This window comes from Geotrypetes seraphini, chromosome 2, assembly GCF_902459505.1.
Source record: "Geotrypetes seraphini chromosome 2, aGeoSer1.1, whole genome shotgun sequence".
Taxonomy (NCBI): Eukaryota; Metazoa; Chordata; class Amphibia; order Gymnophiona; family Dermophiidae; genus Geotrypetes; species Geotrypetes seraphini.
In genome coordinates, this window is record NC_047085.1 from 35743781 (window position 1) to 35760258 (window position 16478).

Here is a 16478-nt window from a genome sequence, read left to right on the forward strand (position 1 = left end):
TATTGAAGATCTGCTTCTTGTTACAATATCAGGTACTGAACTTATTTCTGCTTTTTTTCCAACATTATCATACTGCATGTATAACCGAAAGTTATACAGCACAGGATCGACGGAACTTGGACGTTGTGACTTAGACCATTTAAAACATGGTCTAAGTCACAAAAAACCACCTAAACAAAGTGACCAGATAAGCACTGCAAACACATAATACAGACCCCCCCCCCACACTACCCCAGTGATCACCAACCCCCCCACCCACATAAAAGTATTAATCACAACTTGAAAATTGTGCCTCCTGAACATCATCACCGGGCAGCCTGGCATAGGAAAGCCTAGTCGTGCTGCACAAAGGTGTCTTAAGCCGTCTTGGGGGTGGATTAAGGACCCATGGAGAGGAGGACCAATGCCCATAAGCCCCTGTAATCACTGTATTGATATTGAAATATGTGCACTCCCCTATACACTCCCAAAACCCTTTTGTACTGGCATATAAGTGGCTCCTGCAGCCATAAGGGCTATTGGGGTGGTAGATAAATGGGTCTAGGAGATTCTGGAGGTGGTTTGGGGGGCTCACCATGACCAATAAGGGAGCTGTAGTGAAAAAAAGACATGGCACCCTTTTTGTGAAGTTCACATCAGTGCCCTGTAAGGTACCCCACTATTTAGGTGCCATGTCTGGGTGTTCAGTCCATCACTTTGCAGACCCCTCCCACGTCCAAGGGCTTGTTCTAGGTGTTTTTGACTTGGACGAAAAGTTGGACAAAAATGTGGTATAAAGATGGACGATTTAGTGACTTGGATGATCAGATCAAAGGGGCGTATACTTAGTCAATTTTCGAAACAGAAAAAAATTTGGATGTATTTTTCGAAAATGTATTCTAAGTTGTTTTTTACTTTGAACAACTTGCGACTTAGACAAAAACGGACTTAAACGTTCCTTTCAATTATGCCCCTCCACGCGTCTTAATATATTCTCAGTTACTGCCCCTTCTCTATAGAAGTCCATATGGGGTTATTTAAGAGAAGAAGCAACATTGAATCACTTCAAGTCAAAATTTAAAACTTTCCTATTTAATGATGCATATGGAACTTAACTGTCCTTTTTAGGACAACAGGAAGATCTATCTATTTCCCCTGCCATTTGTTTTTCCCCTTTTTTGTTCTTTACTTTCAATTATTGTAGTTCTTTCCCTTACTCCATATGTTTGTGTATGTCATGTCGTGTATTAACCCCCTGAGTCATCTGTATTTGTTATTTTTAAGTATTTTATTTGTATTTATATTGTACACTACAGTTTATCAAATTTTAAATAAACTTGGAAACCTTAAGGGTTACTTTCAGAAGTAGTAAGGACAGGAGCAAGGTATTAATAAATTTATTCAGGAACAGGTCAGTCCATTTTCATGGTTTTCAAATTAATGTTTTTCCTGATGTATCCCATAGGACCCAGATGATCCACTGGGATTTTCTTAAGGCCTAGAGCTCTGTCCCTAGGCATGACCACCTTCTTGAAGTTTCCTAGACTTTGTCAGGTAAATTTTCTGGGAAAGGAATACAGTATACGTTTCTTGATCTTTTACAATTAGAGAAGTTTTTTCTTTCTCAAGAAGCCAAGGGGGGTTAATGCGTTGTCATCTGAGAATTGAATTGGTTCGAAGAAAGACAATATCCTTTAGGGATAAGATTAATATTGAACATTTGTCCTGGATTTCTTTTTTTTATTGCTAATTGAAGTGTTGGAAAATACGCTCTACTTTTTTTTCTTCCTATTGCTGTACTGTAGATTTGAATGGAAGTAATTTCTTATATGTTTAGCTTTTGTATCTAAGTATATTTGGTTTTGAACATCATTCATCTTATGATCTGATTGCATTTTGTTTACTATTAAAAATTTATTTATTCAGGTATTTATCTACCGCCTATCAAGGTTATCTAGGCGATCTACATTTTCCCTATTTGTCCCAGTGAGCTCACAATCTATCTAACATACCTGGGGCAATGGAGGATTGAGTGATTTGCCCAGGGTTAAAAGGAAAAGAGGGACTGATTGGAGAAAACTGCTATAAATGGTTTGAATGGAAGGACAGAGAGAGAATGAGAGTATGAATCTGACACACTGGGAGGGGAAGTAGAGAGTGACTAGTTGCACATTAAGGCAATCTGTTTATATTAAAGTGTATTAGACACTTAACACCATAGGAGATAACTTTTGAAAATGATTGGGGGGTGCTCAACTCATAACTCACAACAAATTTCCCTCATCCAGCAAATAAAAAATGGAAAAACAAAATACATTTGGTAGCAAATAGTAGTGATGACCAGCCTCTATCTAAATGTCATGAGCACAAGGGCAGGGACAAATCAAAAACTTGGGTCCAGCGATTTACATGAATTTATTCAGGTACTCAAGCATTTTTCCTGTCTGTCCCGGAATCACAATCTAACCTGGGATAATGGGGTATTAAGTGACTTGCCCAGGGTCACAAGGAGCAGTGTGAGTTTGAACCCACAGGGTGCTGAGGCTGTAACTTTAACCACTGTGCCACACACTCCCATGCCCCATGCCTCCTACCCAAATGCAAAATATAAATACCTAAGTTGGTGGGCTTCCCAAAGCCTTGCCAGCCAGTGGTGTACCTAGGGTATGTGACACCCGGGGCCCATTGTTTTTTGACACCCCTGCCATCATTTTTGACAAACACACACCCTAATGTAAAAAAATATTTTTAGTAATGTTCCCCCAGGTGCAAGCCATGAGAGGGGTGTCCTGGCCTGGGAGTCATGGTCTGGGAACTTCCCTTCTCACAGCCCGGTCCCAAGGCTCTGGGTAGTTCCCGTGGCCCAGCATGTTCCCAGCCTTCTCGCCTGTCCGGTCCGATGGCCCTTTACCTTCCATGAAGCTGAAAAAACTGCCAGCCTCGGCATTGATTCAGCTATGTTGCCTGCGACTCCCCTTCCTGCTTTCCGTGTCTGCCTCTGCTGCAAACCACCCAGGCGGAAACAGGAAGTTGCATCATTGACAGATGCGGAAAGCAGGAAGGGGAGCCGCGGGCGATGTAGCTGAATCACTGCCAAGGCCAGCAGTTTTTTCATCTTCACAGAAGGTAAAGGGCCATCGGACCGGACAGGCAAGAAGGCTGGGAACATGCTGGGCCAAGGGGACTACCCAGAGGCTTGGGACCAGGCTGTGAGAAGGGAAGTACCCGGACCATGACTCCAAGACCGGGAATATCCCCATCATGGCTTGCACCTGGGGCAGACCCTCCCCCCCCCTTGGTACGCCACTGTTGCCAGCTGAAGATCTCTTCTTCTAGTTTGGTGGCTAGAAATCTTCAAGCTCTGCAGCTGATGGCAGTTCTGAGACACTGCTGCTAGCTGCAGGGTTTTGGGATCCCAACCAGCCACAACAAGGGAAATTGCTAATTTTTGGTGGATCTAGGCTTGAGATTTCTGTGTGTTCTGTACAGAAAGAAGTGCATATCTGTTTTTATTTCTCCAGTGTTGTAATACTTGCTGAGTTTAATTTCTTGAGGTTCCAATTCAATTTCTATTTGTGATCCCTTGTTCTATATTTGGCAAAGGTCTGTCTATGTTTCGTATGTAAAGAAGTCATGTAAAGTTGTTTTATGTGTGGTAGTAATGGGAGGTGAGGATATCGGGGGGAGGGTTCAGAGAGGGGATCGGGGTCCCCTTCTTAATTTCTGCCCTGGGTTCCAGTATATCTAAAACCAGCCCTGAAAGCTTCTTTAAGCAGACTCCCCTTTAAGGGGCAAATGCCCAGAGAAAATATTTCTTTACACAACATGTAATTAAAATCTGGAATTCGTTGCCGGAGAATGTGGTGAAATCAGTTAGCTTAGCGAGGTTTAAAAAAGGTTTGGATAATTTCCTAAAAGAGGAGTCCATGGGCCATTATTGAGATAGCTTGAGGAAATCCAGTGCTTATTCCTAGAATAAGCAGTATAAAATCTGTTTACTATTTGGGATCTAGCTAGATACTTGGTACCTGGGTTGGCCACTGCTGGAAACAGGATACTAGGCTTGATGGACCTTCAGTCTGACTCAGTATGCCATTAAATGGTTTAGTTTCCTCCCTTTGTTGGCTGGTGATTTCATGAGTCTCTGGTTGCACTTTCTTCTGACTGTTCATCTAATATTTCTTTCTGCCTCCTGCACGCTTCCTCTCCTCCAGACCTCATTCCCTTCCTCAACCAACATGCCTCTGTCCCTCCATGAGTCCAACATTTCTCCCTCTCTCATCCCCTGGATCATGTGCAGCATTTTTCACCACTGCCCACCAGCCCCATGCCCATTTCTCCTTCTATCGCCCCTCTCCAGCACCATGCCACATCTCTCCCTCCATCACTATGCCCAATATTCCTCCCCCTTGCATCCCCTTCACTCTGTCCCCTCTCTATCACCATATCCAACATTTCTCCCTCTCATCCTTCTCTTCCCCATGTATCTCTACCTCTCTCTATACCTATTTTTCCTTTCTTCCTTTCCCCATGTGTCACCATCTCTTTCCCTCTCACTCACACACTCATGCTCAACAATTCTCCCTTTCTATTCCCTCCCTCCTTTGTCCCAAATTAGTGCCCCTTCCTCCCTTCCTTCTGTGTCCCATGTTCATGGCATTTCCCTTCCTTCTGAGACAAGTTTGTGCTCCATGCCTTCCAGCCATTATCCCAGAATCGTGCCCCTCCTATGCCCCAACGTGCTCCTCCCCCCTCCTTTTTCCCTTTGTCCCAAAAAGATTGTGTCCCCTTACTTGTTAAAGCCACACACATACCAGCTGCCTTCAGCAGCTTGATGGGGGGACACGCAGGCAGCGATTCACACGCTGCACTTGGCTGACACACAAGCCTTCCCTCAGACGTCAGCAGGTCAGCTACGTGTAGCATGTGAACTGCCGGAAGGGTGGGTAGGGAAATATTCTCCGCGGTGGCCATCCTGTTTACCTCCAATAAGCAGCTTGCATACCTCCAACGGTACGCGTACTGCGTGTTGAGAAACACTGATTTAGTTCATAGACATATTGGGGAGTAATTTATACTTGCCACTTTGGTGAAAAGTAAGTGAATGCTCTTTACGCCACAAGATTTTCAAAGTTAGATTATGTTAATACTTCAATTTTTAAAATTATTCTAGGGAAAGTACCTCTGCATATTTATACTTGCTAATCAGTATGAATATTTTCTGACTATTGTTTTGTTATAGTTTATGAAATGATTTGTTTTGTCTTTTTTGTAGTTTGTGACATTGTTTTAATTATGTACCGTGTTTCCCCGAAAATAAGACAATGTTTTATATTAATTTTGGGCCCAAAAACCACACTAGGTCTTATTTTCGGGGTAGGGCTTATTTTTTCCATGTACAGTGGTGCCTCGCATAACGGACGCCTCGCACAGCGAACGCTGCGCACAACGAACTTTATGTCTTGATCCGTACAACGAACTTCGTTTCACACAACGAAGTCGCCCGAGCTGCATCCTTCCGCGCAGGCACTGCGCTTAACTGCCCTCTCTCCGCCTGGTTCCCTCTTGCCCCCCCCCGACTCCCCGACACGATCGGGGCAAAAAGGAGCCCAAGCCCTCTTGCCCCGCCGATTCCCCAACTCCCCACACAATATCGGGCCAGGAGGGAGCCCAAGTCCTCCTGGCCACGGCGACCCCCTAACCCCACCCTGCACTACATTACGGGCAGGAGGGATCCCAGGCCCTCCTGCCCTCGATGCAAACCCCCCCTCCCCCCAACGACCGCCCCCCCCCAAGAACCTCCGACCGCCCCCCCAGCCGACCCGCGACCCCCCTGGCCGACCCCCACGACACCCCCAACCCCCTTCCCCGTACCTTTCTGTAGTTGGCCGGACAGACGGGAGCCAAACCCGCCTGTCCGGCAGGCAGCCAACGACGGAATGAGGCCGGATTGGCCCATCCGTCCCAAAGCTCCGCCTACTGGTGGGGCCTAAGGCGCCTGGGCCAATCAGAATAGGCCCGGGAGCCTTAGGTCCCTCCTGGGGGCGGGGCCTGAGGCACATGGGCCCAACCCGACCATGTGCCTCAGGCCCTGCCCCCAGGAGGGACCTAAGGCTCCCGGGCCTATTCTGATTGGCCCAGGCGCCTTAGGCCCCACCAGTAGGCGGAGCTTTGGGACGGATGGGCCAATCCGGCCTCATTCCGTCGATGGCTGCCTGCCGGACAGGCGGGTTTGGCTCCCGTCTGTCCGGCCAACTACAGAAAGGTACGGGGAAGGGGGTTGGGGGTGTCGTGGGGGTCGGCCAGGGGGGTCGCGGGTCGGCTGGGGGGGCGGTCGGAGGTTCTTGGGGGGGGGCGGTCGTTGGGGGGAGGGGGGGTTTGCGTCGAGGGCAGGAGGGCCTGGGATCCCTCCTGCCCGTAATGTAGTGCAGGGTGGGGTTAGGGGGTCGCCGTGGCCAGGAGGACTTGGGCTCCCTCCTGGCCCGATATTGTCGGGGAGTTGGGGAATCGGCGGGGCAAGAGGGCTTGGGCTCCCTTTTGCCCCGATCGTGTCGGGGAGTCGGGGGGGCAAGAGGGCTTGAGCTCCCTCTTGCCCCGATCGTGTCGGGGAGTCGGGGGGGCAAGAGGGCTTGAGCTCCCTCTTGCCCCGATCGTGTCGGGGAGTCGGGGGGGGCAAGAGGGCTTGAGCTCCCTCTTGCCCCGATCGTGTCGGGGAGTCGGGGGGGGCAAGAGGGCTTGAGCTCCCTCTTGCCCCGATCGTGTCGGGGAGTCGGGGGGGGCAAGAGGGCTTGAGCTCCCTCTTGCCCCGATCGTGTCGGGGAGTCGGGGGGGCAAGAGGGCTTGAGCTCCCTCTTGCCCCGATCGTGTCGGGGGTGCCAGGGACCACACGGAGTCACCCACCGTACCACCCGATTCGGGTAAGCGCAGGTATCGGTGGGTGGCTTATTTGCGGGGGGGTGCCTTATTTTACATTTTTTTCTAAAAAGGGGGGGCTGTCTTATTTGATGGCCCTGCCTTATCATCGGGGAAACACGGTAGAAAAAAAAAAAAATGAACAGTTAAGTCCCAGTTTTTGCCGCTGAGACTCTGCCCTCTCACTGTAAAATTAGACTCTACTTAGTCTGTCTTTAAATTTAAAAAATGTGTGTTGTTTTAAAAAACAATTATGTTTTTAGATGTATCTAAATAAAAATAATAACCAAAAATTTATCTTTTTTTATGTCATCTTAGCATATTTTATGCTACAGAACGAATTATTTTTTTTAACATGTATTGTTATGGGAAAACGCGTTTCACACAACGAACGTTTCACATAACAAACTTGCTCCTGGAACGGATTAAGTTCGTTGTGTGAGGCACCACTGTACATGATCATCTCTCCCTTCCTCTCCTTCACCCCCAATTCTTCCTCTTTCCTTTCTCTCCTCCAAATGTGCAGCATCTTTCCTTCCCTCTCACCCAATCCCTTGTGCCTTCCCTCTGCAGCATTTTTCTATCCCTCATTCCCTCCCATCCCTTGTGCAACAGAACCCTTGAGCACCTGCCCCCACTGCGCAGCCGAACCCCCACTGACCCTCCATCCTTCCCTCCCATCTGAACCCCACCGACCGTGATCCCTACATACCTCCCTCCAGAGCAGCATCAGCCGGCAGCACTCTAAACAGGCTGCTTTGTGGCCTTCTCTTGTTGGAGCCTTCCGTGTGCTGCGTTACTGATGACATCATGAGTGATGCAGCAGAGGGAATTCACCGACGAGAGAGTGCCGCGAAACAGCCTGTTTAGAGTGCTGCCGGCCGATGCTGCTCTGGAGGGAGGTATGTAGGGATCGCGGTTGGTAGGGTTCAGATGGGAGGGAAGGATGGAGGGTCAGCAGAGGTTCGGCTGCGGGGCAAGGGGAAGCGCTGCTGCCAGCGAATCCAGGGACTAGGGCTTATTTTTGGGGTACGGTTTATATTAAGAGCTACCCTGAAAATCATGCTAGGGCTTATTTTCAGGGAAACACAGTATGTTGGATTGTAACTCGCTCAGAATTGTTGGATGATTGCGCGTAATAAATTTTTTTAAATAAATAAAAATTTTGCATACTTTTAAAAGTTCTGAATTTCTTCCAATCTCTTGCCCCCAGGAGTGCTGCCACCTCCATTTGATAACAGTACATGTGAAATGCCTACACATACATAAGTTTTACCCATATGTAGGTTTGGAAGTTTTTATAGAAGCCTATTTTTATGAAAAAGGTATCTTTTTTTTTTTTTTAACCTGCAGAAATAGCTCTGTAAATGATCTTTCCTCTGTTCATGCAGATTAAAATATTTACAATTGACAATTAATGTAGATCCAGCTCTCTTGAATATTTTAAAATGTGATGTTTTAAAACTACAAATAATTATAATTTTTAACCCTTTTACCCCTTATAATATTCTTCCTCAGGAGAAATTTTGCATAAGTTTGTGTACAATAGTTAGTAGAGATATCTGATTGGCTGTTGCTTTTATCTTAAACAATTGTATGATTTTTTTTTTTACATTTTTAGTTTAATGTTTGAGAATAAATTCTATACATTATTAATTTTGAAAGAATACAGTTAATGTTATTTTAAGAACAAACACTATTTCATAAGTGCTGCTTCCTTCTTTGCATCCAACTGCCAGCAAGACTGCGTAATTTTGATATATTAATGCATACCTAATACATACTACAAATTTATTTTAAGTTGAATTTTAGTAACTAGATGTTTGTTTGCTTTTCCAGGTAATGATTTTGGTTCATCATCTTCAGAAAAGGCTATAAATAAATTTGAAAGAATATCAAGGTAAATTTGCTCTTAACTGACGTTTTCTATTGCCGGCCTTGGCAATCAAAGCTCTGATGCATTAGCGGCGTCATAAAAGGGAGCCTCAATTAGGCATGCCCTTTACCATTATTTATATCTGCCATGTAATGAAGAAGATAAAATTATTAGATTCTTAGAAACAAATACAATGAGAATCATTAGATATCACACATGTTTCCAGGCATAAATATATTTTTAAAAGTTTCCAAATTTTATTTGAATTTGATATATCACATTTCAACAAATTTATCAATGCAGTTTACAGTTATCTAAGTAAGATTAATAAAGGGGAAGTAGATAGCTGCAGGAAGAAGGAAGTGTGAGGGAAAGTTGAACTACAGTATGAAGACAGGAAAGAATAAGGAATGAAGGGCTAGATTCATTAACCTGCATTGATCCGATTCAACGCATTCACCAACTGCCTTTATGCAGATGAATGCAATCAGAGGCCTGCCCCACACCGACCAGATGGATCGCTGAAAAGCGATCCTGACACATGCGCAGACTGTCTTCTTTGCCTGTAGATGGTCTGCGCATGTGCTTGCTCCCCATGGCATAACTTTTTTTTTGCTTTTTACTCCCGAGCCTATGGTTTTAACCCACTGGTTTAAAACAGGACTGCACTGTGGCATATTCTTGAACAGAACACACCGTAGTGCAGCCCCGCTTTAAACCCATGGGTTAAAACCACGGGCTCGCACTACAGGGAAGGGCGGCAGGAGAGTCGGGGGAGGCAGAGAGCAGGTCATAACAGAGAACAGGAGAAACGGGGAGGCAGAGAGCAGGTCACGGCAGAGAGCAGTAGAGTCGGAGAGGCAGAGAGCAAGTTCTATGTCCGGGAGGCAGAGAGCAGGAGAATTGGGGAGGCAGAGAGCAGGTTTATTTCAGGGCTGCATAGTTTATTTCAGGGCTGCAGGGCTGGCAGGACAGTCAGAAAGGACGTGAGCGACTGATCCCCGCAGTCGCTTCTTTTTGGATCGCCCAGCCCATTCGGTGTTCCCGATTTTGTTTAGTGAATCACGCCCTTCCTACTTTGCATGCCACTTCCCTTCATTTGCATGGATTGGATCGGATTGGATGTTGATTCGCCACAAGGTTAGTGAATCGGGTCAGGGAAAAATCGGGTCGCTAAACGATCGCAAACACGATCAGTGGGCTTAGTGAATGTAGCCCGAAGAGAGGAGGATTATTGTGTCTCATATTAAGGAATCCTATACATACAAAGTCTCTGTTGTTTTCTCAATCCAATTGTGTCATACTTAGTCTTTGTTAGTATTTTACCACCACCGGATACAAATACACTCAATCTTATATATTGTGTTATCTTCTCAATTATATGGACCTTCTGACAGCAACCGGGCACCACGCCACCGGTTACTTAACTCTTTGTCAGTCCAGCCTTTATTAAAGTGTTTATTTTAAAAGGGTCATATTTTATGGCATTTTTTTCTTTTTAACTTATAATTTTAACTTATATTTTTCTACCAGATGAACGTCACTTAGCTTAATGGTGATCTGTCCTTCCTTCACCTCTCCCGACATGCATGTTTCAAAGTGAAACTTTTCTTCAGGGTCGAGGGAGCTCATTCTAAGACTCGTTCTAAGACTTGCTACTTCTCAGTTCTGGATTTTGTAGGAAGACACTTCTATTTAAGCCTCAGTTGGATTCACAGTGTATTGTTTTGTTCTTTTTTGGCACGTTGGGTTTTTTTCTCTTTTTAATCAGAATTTATTTTCTTTATCTTTTGTTTCACTAACTAAGCATTTTTTTCAAGTTTCGGGGGGTGGGGTTTGGGGGGAGGGGGCTAATCACTGCCATTTCAGCATCATGCGTTGCTCTCCATTTTAGATCTTCTGAATTCTGTTAGGCACTAGTGATCCAGTTGTGTATGGGGGGAGGGGTCCTACTAGCAAGTTTTTTTATACTTTTCATTCAGAAATTTGCTTCCTCCAGTTTTTCAGCAAAGTTTTCAACCATGACTAAGAAGCAAGCTAATAGCTTCAGAATGTTGTCCAAAATGCTCCTAGGAGGTTTACCTCTTATATCAGCGATGGCGAACCTATGGCACGCGTGCCAACTGTGGCACGCGAAGGCCTTGCAGCTGGCACGAGCAGGGCCACCATCAGGGCAGTACTACCAGGGGGTGCACAGGAGAGAGAGCTGAACGGGGACGATGGGGGACCCGCGGGGTTAAATATAACTCGAGCCGCGAGCCTCGTCTTCTACTCCGACTGCCCTGCCGCTCACACAGCCGATCGGAAATCTTCCCCGACGTCAGCGCTGACGTCGGAGGGAGGGCTTAAGCAAAGCCCGCCCTCCGACGTCAGCACTGAAGTCGGGGAAGATTTCCGATCGTCTATATGTGCGTGGCGGGACAGGCAGGAAATAGAAGACAAGCCTACGCGGCTCGAGCTACATTTTGCTGAGAAAGTTGCTAAGATGGGCTGGGAGACAAACGGGGAACACAAAAGGGGGAGGGAGTGCGTTTTGGACACAAGGCATGAACTTGGGAGAAAGGAAGGGAGGGAAAGAGATGCTGAGGTGGGGGAGGGAATGGGTTTTTGGACACAGAAGGCATGAACTTGGGAGAGAGGAAGGGAGGGAAAGAGATGCTGAGGTGGGGGAGGGAATGGGTTTTTGGACACAGAAGGCATGGACTTGGGAGAGAGGAAGGGAGGGAAATAGATGCTGAGGTGGGGGAGGGAATGGGTTTTTGGACACAAGGCATGGACTTGGGAGAGAGGAAGGGAGGGAAATAGATGCTGAGGTGGGGGAGGGAATGGGTTTTTGCACACAGAAGGCATGGACTTGGGAGAGAGGAAGGGAGGGAAAGAGATGCTGAGGTGGGGGAGGGAATGGGTTTTTGGGCACAGAAGGCATGGACTTGGGAGAGAGGAAGGGAGGGAAATAGATGCTGAGGTGGGGGAGGGAATGGGTTTTTGGACACAAGGCATGGACTTGGGAGAGAGGAAGGGCGGGAAATAGATGCTGAGGTGGGGGAGGGAATGGGTTTTTGCACACAGAAGGCATGGACTTGGGAGAGAGGAAGGGAGGGAAAGAGATGCTGAGGTTGGGGAGGGAATGGTTTTTTGGACACAGAAGGCATGGACTTGGGAGAGAGGAAGGGAGGGAAATAGATGCTGAGGTGGGGGAGGGAATGGGTTTTTGGACACAAGGCATGGACTTGGGAGAGAGGAAGGGAGGGAAATAGATGCTGAGGTGGGGGAGGGAATGGGTTTTTGCACACAGAAGGCATGGACTTGGGAGAGAGGAAGGGAGGGAAAGAGATGCTGAGGTGGGGGAGGGAATGGGTTTTTGGACACAAGGCATGGACTTGGGAGAGAGGAAAGGAGGGAAATAGATGCTGAGGTGGGGGAGGGAATGTGTTTTTGGACACAGAAGGCAAGGACTTGGGAGAGAGGAAGGGAGGGAAAGAGATGGTTGTGTACACGGGGAATAGAAGAAAGGAGAATTTTTGGTCATAGGGAGGGAATGAGGTGCAGACAGTGGCATACCAAGGTGGGGGTGGGGCGGTCTGCCCCGGTTTTACGCCCCAAGGGGGTGCACAGCTGGCCACCCTCCAGTGTTCTCCCTAGGCTGGCAAACTGCGTCTCTTTAGCCACTTGAGTGCCACCGCCGCCATTGGGAACAGGCCGGTGCCAAGTTCTTCCTGCTTTTCCCTGTGGGGCCGACCAACTCTCGCCACCCGCGTCAATTCTGATGTCGGAGAGGATGTTCTGGGCCAGCCAATCGCTGCCTGGCTGGCCCAGAACGTCCTCTCCGATGTTAGAATTGACGTCGAGTGGCGAGAGTTGGTCGGCCCCGTGGGGAAGAGAAGCAGGGCGAACTCGGCGCCGGCCTGTTTCCGATAGAGGCAGTGGCAGCCTATTCCCCAGTGGCGGTGGCAGCATTTTCCCAATGGTGGTGGCATAGGGGAAGGCAAGGAGAAAGAAAGAAAGGGGGGGACAGGGAGCCAAAAAAAAAAAAAAAGAAAGAGGGCTGGGTGAAACAAAGAAAATGGGGCATGGAGAGAGAGAGAAAGACAGACATACAGAATGAAAGGGGGTATGGAGAGAGAGAAAAAGAAAGAAGGGGGCAGGGTGAAACAAAGAAAAAGTTTGGGGAGGGAATGAAGTCTGGAGGAGAGAAAGCATACAGGAGGCTGAAAAAAGGGAAGAAATATTGGATGCACAGTCAGAAGAATAAAGTGCAACCAGAGACTGATGAAATTACCAAAGGTAGGAAAATGATTTTATTTTCAATTTAGTGATCAAAATGTGTCCGTTTTGAGAATTTATATATGCTGTCTATATTTTGCACTATGGCCCCCTTTTACTAAACCACAATAGCGTTTTTTAGCGCAGGGAGCCTATGAGCTTCAAGAGCAGCGTGGGGCATTCAGCGCAGGTCCCTGCGCTAAATACCGCTATCGCGGTTTAGTAAAAAGGGAGGGGGAATATTTGTCTATTTTTGTATAGTTGTTACTGAGGTGACATTGCATAAAGTCATCTGCCTTGACCTCTTTGAAAACCCGCGGAATATAAATGATAATTAACATTTTCTCAGCGTGCTTTGTGTTTTTAAAATTTTATTATTGGTAGATCATTTTGACTTGGCCACAAAGGTAAGGGGGAGGGAGGGGAGCTGCTGAAAGAGTCTATCTTGACGTGGTTGCAGGCTTACAAATCTTTTGGTCAAAGAGTGCGGCGACAGAGAAAAGTATGTGTGTATTCAGCCCATGAATGAAATCATTAAAACATTATAAATTGCCAATAAATTGAAATGAAAACCAAAGGATTGTGAATCAAATTGATTCTCTGACAATACAAAGATTCCAACCTTTAAAAATGATGTTACATAGTTCAGGCAACTTTATAAAGAGTTTTTAGATACTAAAATCTTGTTATTAAGGTTTAATTGACGTGCTGGCACTTTGAGGAAATTCTTTGGTTTTGTGCAGCAGTTTGGGCACTCGGGCTCAAAAAGGTTAGCCATCACTGTCTTATATCATCAAAAAGAGAGCCAAAAGCACTTGGGCAAAGAACATGTCTTCTGTATATGTGATGTCTACTTCTAGGTGTAGCTTCACACAGTTTGAACCTTGAAAATGTACTGTAGCTTATTGCTTACCTGAGTGACACAAGTAAGACTACCTTGAAGCTATCCTCAGAGCTTTTAAAGAGACTTCAAAGAAGGAAGTATGATGATGGTATTAGTGACTTGGCCTTGTCAAAGCATTTTTCAACCACATCAGCTCCTCAGTCTAAAGAAAGATCCAAAACCAAAACATAAGAGCAGCTATACTGGGTCAGACCAATGGTCCATCTAGCCCAGTATCCTGTTTACAACAGTGGCCAATCCTGGTCACAGTACTTGGCAGAAACCCAAATAGTAGCAACATTCACTGCTACCAAGCCCAGAGAAAGCAGTGGTTTCAGCCATGTCTGCCTCAATAGCAGACAATGGACATTTCCTCCAGGAACTTGTCCAAACCTTGAAATGCTAAAGCTATGCTAACCACTGTAACGACATCCTCCAGCATCAAGTTCCAGAGCTTAATTATACTTTGAGTAAAAAACTATTTTCTCCTATTTGTTATAAAAGTATTCTCATGTAATTTCATTGAGTGATCCCTGTTTTTTGTATTTTTTGAAAGGGTCAAAAATCAATTCACTTTTACATGTTCTATGCCACTCAGGATTTTGTAGACCTCAATCAAATCCCCCCTCAACCATCTCTTTTCCAATCTGATGGAGCCCCATCCTCTTTGGTCTTTTCTCATACGAAAAGAGTTCCATCCCCTTTATTATTTTGGCTGTTCTCATTTGAACCTCTTCTAATTCTGCTATATCTTTTTTGAGATATGGCGACCAGAACTGTGCGCAGTACTCAAGGTGAGGATACATCAAGGAGCGATAAAGAAACATTATAATATTCTCGGTCATATTTACCATCCCTTTTCTAGTAATTCCTAGCATCCTGTTTGCTTTTTTTGCTGCAGCCACACACTGGGCAGAAGATTTCAGCATAGTGTCTACAATGACACCCAGATCTTTTTCTTGGGTGCTGATTCTTAAGATGGACCCTAGTATAAGGTAACTATGATTTGAATTATTCTTCCCGATGTGCATCACTTTGCATTTGACCAAAGAATTAAAAAATAATTCTACTTACATGGTAAGACTGCTATTCACCAGACTATAATGAGCATCAGAGGAAAAAGTCTTAGATTTCTGGTGAGCAAACTACAAAAGGCTCTACGTGCAAAACATCACTGGCATAAAAATCCTCCAAAGTTCAATACCCACAGGGGAAAAACAGAACAATACAGGCACACTGTCACACAATACACTGAACTTTGTCCCCCAATATAGGTCTGCATTATGTGGTGTCTGCCAGTTTTTCAAGGCATCGGGACTAGAGAATGAGTGCTGTAGTTGCTTTTTCCTGCTGCCTTAAAGAAGTGGCAGACACCAAGAAACACAGGCTTACATTCAGTGTATTGTGTGGTAGTGTGCCTGTATTCTGTTTTGTTTTGCTTTGCTTTTTTGCCATGGGTATTGAACTTCGGAGATTTTTTTATGCTGGTGTTTTTTTGCGGGTAGAGCGTTTTCTAGTTTGCTCACCAGAAATCTGAGGCTTTTTCCTCTAGTGCTCATCATAGCATTGTGAACGGCAGTCTTACTTTATAAGTGGAGTAGTTTTTCAGCGTTTTGGTCTACTCTATTCCTCTACTCCTTTATATATTTTACTGTTTGGCACAAGATTCACTTTGCATTTGTCCACATTAAATTTCATCTACCATTTGAATGCCCAGTCTTTCAATTTCCTGTAATTTTTCACAGACCTCGTGTATTTTGACAACTTTGAATAGTTTTGTGTCATCTGCAAATTTAATCACCTCATTTGTCATTCCAGTTTTCAGATCATTTATAAATATGTTAAATAGTACTGGTCCCAGTACAGATCCCTGCGGCACACCACTATTTACCCTCAATTGAGAAAAATGGCCATTTAACCTTTCCCTATGTTTTTTGTCCAATAACAGTTCCTAATCCACAACAGAACATTGCCTCCTGTCCCATGACTTTTTAATTTTCTCAGGAGTCTCTCATGAGGAACTTTGTCAAAAGATTTCTAAAAACCTAGAAACACTAACAACATAACATAAATTTTTATTTATATACCGCAAAAGCCTTTTGGTTCTATGCGGTTTACAAAAGAGATGGGCTGTCCATTGTCAATGAGCTACAATAGATAAAATATTGACATCAATGAGTTAACAATAGTTTCTCACCTTTATCCACATTTTTATTAACACCTTCAAAAAAAATCAAGCAAATTGGCAAGGCAAGATCTCCCTTGGCTGAACCCAAGCTGACTCTGTCCCATTAAAGCATGTTTGTCTACATTTTCCATTTAATTTTTATAATAGTTTCCACTATTTTACCCAGTACTGAAGTCAGGCTCACCGGTTTGTAATTTCCAGGATCACCCCTGGAACCCTTTTAAAAAATCAACATAATTTTTGACCACCCTCCAATCTTCAGGTACTATGGATGATTTTAGTGACAGTTTACATATCACTAGCAGCAGATCAGCAATGAACTCCATCTCTGCCAGTGTTCAAGGCCCGTTTAAATGCCTACCTCTTTGAGAGTGCTT

General features: G+C 45.3%; 1 protein-coding gene across 7 annotated transcripts in view; it reads left to right on the plus strand.

The window, feature by feature from the left end:
- The window catches only part of ASAP1 (ArfGAP with SH3 domain, ankyrin repeat and PH domain 1), a 558081-nt gene that overhangs the window by 488560 nt on the left and 53043 nt on the right, over positions 1 to 16478 (plus strand). For all 7 annotated transcript variants that reach the window (XM_033933030.1, XM_033933029.1, XM_033933028.1 and 4 more), the window contains one exon: positions 8731 to 8791. In XM_033933030.1, the coding sequence (XP_033788921.1) occupies positions 8731 to 8791 (61 nt within the window). The remainder of the gene's footprint in view (positions 1 to 8730; positions 8792 to 16478) is intronic.